The sequence below is a fragment of the Condylura cristata genome, unplaced genomic scaffold (assembly GCF_000260355.1).
Source record: "Condylura cristata isolate star-nosed mole 26May11 unplaced genomic scaffold, ConCri1.0 scaffold00041, whole genome shotgun sequence".
Lineage (NCBI taxonomy): Eukaryota > Metazoa > Chordata > Mammalia > Eulipotyphla > Talpidae > Condylura > Condylura cristata.
The window spans coordinates 5,562,272-5,566,356 of record NW_004567142.1 but is presented as its reverse complement, the minus strand read 5'-3'; the positions used below and the strand labels follow the sequence as shown (position 1 = coordinate 5,566,356).

The following is a 4,085-nucleotide window of genomic DNA, read 5'->3' as shown; positions in this document are numbered from 1 at the left end:
GGGGGTGGGATGTTCGTGTGGGTGCAGCTGAGTGAGGGAGAAACAGCCAGGCCAGCTTAGGTGGGGGAGGGACTGCGGGCTCTTGGCACCTTGGAGACCAGGTGTTGGCTGGCTTTCCCGGCCTGAGCTTTGAGCCCTTGTCGGTCTCCCCCTCAGGGGTGCGGGACTGGAGTCAGAAGGAGACCAGGGCCCCCATGATGTCCAGCACTGGGCTCTGATGGTTCCCTGCGGACACGGTGCACCCCGGGACCTTTGACACCCCGGGGTCTGAGGGGTCATGGCTCTGGGAAGGCTGGAGAGGGGACCGGGCCGCCCTACACCCCGCTGATCCTCCTTCCGGTCTGCAGGTGGCTCCCCCCGAAGTCCAAGAAGGACCCGGCTGCTCCCTAGGTAAGAACAGGAGCCCAGCACGGGGAAGCTGAGCCTGGCTAAGTGCTGGTCTCGGTTGTAGGTTTACTGGGCGGGGTACAGCTAGGCTGTGCTGGGGACCTCCATGATGCCCAGCACTGGGCTCTGATCTCCTATGAGGACATGGTGCCCCCCAGGACCTTTGACACCTGGGGTCTGAGGGGTCCCCCTCCACTTGGGCAAAGTGCTGAGGAAGAGTGGCTCCTCCCTAACTTGATGACCTGTCCTTCCCCAGGGCCCCTCTGCCTGCCTGCTGCCCCCTGCCCAGGCCGCAGGGCGGTGCCCGCCCCCACGGAGACGTCCTGCCAGCACCACCCGGCCCTCATCTCGGCACCTTTGGACCCTGCTGTGGAGGGGCCTCCAGCTGGTGTGGGGGGCTGCTGGGTGGGGGCGGAGAAGCTGCCCCCTGCACCCGGCTGCAGGGGAGACGTATCCTGAGGTGCACAGGCTGCCTCATTGGGGCAGCCCTGGCAGAGGACCCGCTTCAGGCACCGTGGTACGGGGTTCTGGGACACTGGGCCCTTGTACTGTCCTTGCCCAGTGCCGGCGGAGTTCAGGAAAGCGAGTGAGGAGAAGCAACGCACCGGAGCACATGCCGCTCCCTCAGCTCCCTCAGCGGGAGCGCCACGGGCCAGGCGAGAGCAGGATGAGCAGCTACACCCGGAGACGTTTCACGGGGCGGCGTGGGGTCAGGGGGGTTGGAGTGCACGGGACTGTGGGGTGGCAGGTGGTGGGAGCCCGCGGGCACTACAACTGAGATGGAAGAGGGCACAAAATGATGTAAAAATAAACAAATACGAGAATGGACGTGGAGGCCCACGGGGTGGCGTGGTCACTGGGCGCGCGGTGCTGGTGGCGAGTGACGCATGGCCTCCACGGAAGCGGGCAGCGGGCAGTGCAGGATTCGAGAAGCTCCTGGGCGGCGTGTGCCCCTGGCAGCGCACAGGTGCTTGTGGGGTTGTGTCTCCCCAGTGAGGAGAGGCACCCCACCAATGCTCAGTCTGCTGTGCCCTGTGGGGCTGACACATGCCCCCAACCCTGCACAGCGCCCCAGCTTTCTGCCCAAGGGGGGGGTGGCACCCTTCACCTTGGACACTAGGTTTGGGAGGGGACAGATACTCCAAGGAGCTCACTGGGGAGCCCCCGGACCTGGGCGCAGACTGGAACCCTCTGTCCCATCTAAATGGCCTCATGGGTGGCACCGAGCAGGAGTTCCTGGCCCGGGAGTGACCGCTGGGTGCGGCAGGCCCTCTGTCTCCCAGCCACTCCCCTCAGCAGTGGATATCAATGGGGCCGCCTGTTCTGCTCCCCACTATGGTGAATCCCCTCACCCCCTGTGCCTCCAGCCTGTACCCAGTTCCCTGGCAGCCTGTGTGGGCCCCCTCAGCTCTTGCCCACACCGGCCCACATGCCCCCCACGACGCTCCCCCAAGGCGCACAGTAAGTCAGGACGACAGCGCAGGCGTGAGCAGACATGTTGGGGCCCGAGTCAGCTGCGGAGAGGGGGCTTCCAGCTCACACGGCGCCCCCCAAGGCCCGCAGGCAGCTGGGTCTCCAGGCCAGCAGGCCCAGCCCCAAGCTGAGCGCTGCCAGCAGGGCCACAGCCCCCACCAACAGGGGCACCAGGTTTGCTGCGGGGAGAAGGTGGGTGTGAGTCTCCGACCTGTCCGCTCCCCCTGCCCCCAGCCCCAAGGGCGAGGGCAGTCACCTGCCCGAGGAGCAGGCTCGTGGGCACCGGGGCAGGGGATCCCGTGGGCCGGAGGCCGGGCTGGGGCGGTCAGCTGATGGAAGCGACCCAGCGGGCAGGGGGCAGAGCACCCTGGGAGGTCAAGGGGCAGGGGCAGGCCTGCCGAGTTGTTGCGGTAGAAGAGAGAGACGGTGACGTTCCTGCGGGAGAGTCAGAGCCCCCCTCAGCCTGCGGGAGGGCCCCCTGGCACCGGCGCCCACAACCTGGCCCACCCCATGCCAAGCCCTCCAGTCCGTGCCTGGGCAGGACCTCAGCAGGCACCCAGCCCTCCCGAGCGCTATTCCCTCCCCCAATCCCGGCGCACCCCCTCCTCACCCTGCTTCTTCATCCGGGTCTCCAAGGCGCCTCCGGAACTCAAAGCCAAGGCAGGCTGCGTAGGGCGGGGTGTGCCCATCATAGAGACCCAGGGCCCCCTGGAGGGCCAGCAGGGTGCTGTCGTGCTGCAGGCAGATCCAGGCCTGAGACGGGGCTCCTCCTGGAGCCTCCTCTCTTCCGAGCTGCACATCAGCTGCTTTCCAAGTGTCCCCCTGGGCCTTAGAACGAATCTCCCCAAACCTGTGTAGCCTGTCCCCAGTTACAGGTGACCATTTAATAAAGATTGGTCAAATGGACACAAAATTTACTCAGTTAAATAACCTGTACTTCCAGAAGAGCTAAATGCTTTCTCCCGTACCACCACCTCCCTCTATCCACATTCTATACCTCTAGTGATACAACCTAAGAGTATGGGCTGGAGATGCAAGTTAGCCAAGGTCTTGGACAGAGGTGCCATTGGAACGACCAGCTCTTCCTCACCCAAATCGCTACCTCCCCCTCTATGGCATGTGGCCTTGCCTCCCAAGCCAAAGACTCACTGCCGAGTACATAACCATCTTGAGGGGCAGCCCCAAGCGCTGAACCCGGGAGAAGTTTGCAAGGATGGCATCCAGCAGGATCCCTGGGAGGGCAAGAGCAGGTGCTGAGAACCTTCAGGGAAGGCGCCTGGGCCTCCTAACCTCCCAGCGGCAAGCTCACCCCCGCTCACCCCCGGAGAGCTGGGCCTTCTCTGCTGCCCGGGGTGGACCCACGTGGGCCCCAATATCCAAAGCCGAGATCTGGGCTAGCGTGCGCAGGACATCCGGGGAGGCCCAGGGCGGGAGGGGAAGCCCGTGGGCTTGCTAGAAAGAGGACAAAGATGGGGGCACCCGAGCTCCTCAGGGCCCACGCACCCTCCAGTGGCAGCGCGGCCTGTGCAGCTGCCATTCTCTCACCCCTCGTCTGGGCCCTGTTCCCAACAGGAAGGCTGGAGTGAGTCCGCCATTCGTAATTAGCAAAAGTAAGGATCGGCGTGCCCCAGTCCGGGGCATCATTATGGCGCGGGACAGCGATTCAGAACACCGATGTCTGGGGTTTGAGGAAAGTGTGGTGGGGACACACCCCGTGGGGGCGGGGCGGCTCCCTGAGCAATCACGGTGCTGGCTCGGCATCCCCGGGAAGTGGGGGTGAGCAAGGCCCGGAGAGCGCCCCGCCGCCTAAAATCAACGCCCGCCTCCCCTGCTTTGGTTCTGGGGCGCTTTTCCCACTACCACACTACCGAGGACGAGGCGCAAACACGCGGCCTCCGGCCCGCCGCGTGCCAGGGCCTCACTGCTGCCAGGCGCTGCTCTGAGCACACCCGTGGGGGAGCCGTTCGCTCTTCACAGCAACCAGGAGGTGTTGACATAGGTTGCCACCGTACAGTTGGGGAAACTGAGGCACTAAGGTGAGTGATGTGACTGACAAGCGGTAGGCAGCAAAGCTGGGATTTGAGTCCAGGCGCCCTGAGCCGCCTGTCTGGGTGGGGAAGGCGGAGGCCTGCCTACCTGGCAAATCAGCGTGTCCAGCACCTTCCACGCCCTGCGCAGCGGCTCCCCCACCAGCGACAGCCCGGTGAAGTTCTCGAGGTTAGTCA

General features: G+C 64.8%; 1 protein-coding gene across 1 annotated transcript in view; it reads right to left on the bottom strand.

Moving 5' to 3' along the window:
* Positions 1-1,923: 1,923 nt before the first annotated feature.
* Positions 1,924-4,085, bottom strand: part of ACPT (acid phosphatase, testicular) — a 4,409-nt gene continuing 2,247 nt past the window's right edge. Inside the window, exons 5-10 of the mRNA XM_004694037.1 lie at positions 3,997-4,085; positions 3,180-3,312; positions 3,010-3,092; positions 2,471-2,595; positions 2,117-2,295; positions 1,924-2,039 (exon numbers count right to left, since the gene is read on the bottom strand). The exon at positions 3,997-4,085 is cut by the window's right edge and continues 14 nt beyond it. Coding sequence (XP_004694094.1) covers positions 1,924-2,039; positions 2,117-2,295; positions 2,471-2,595; positions 3,010-3,092; positions 3,180-3,312; positions 3,997-4,085 — 725 coding nt within the window. The remainder of the gene's footprint in view (positions 2,040-2,116; positions 2,296-2,470; positions 2,596-3,009; positions 3,093-3,179; positions 3,313-3,996) is intronic.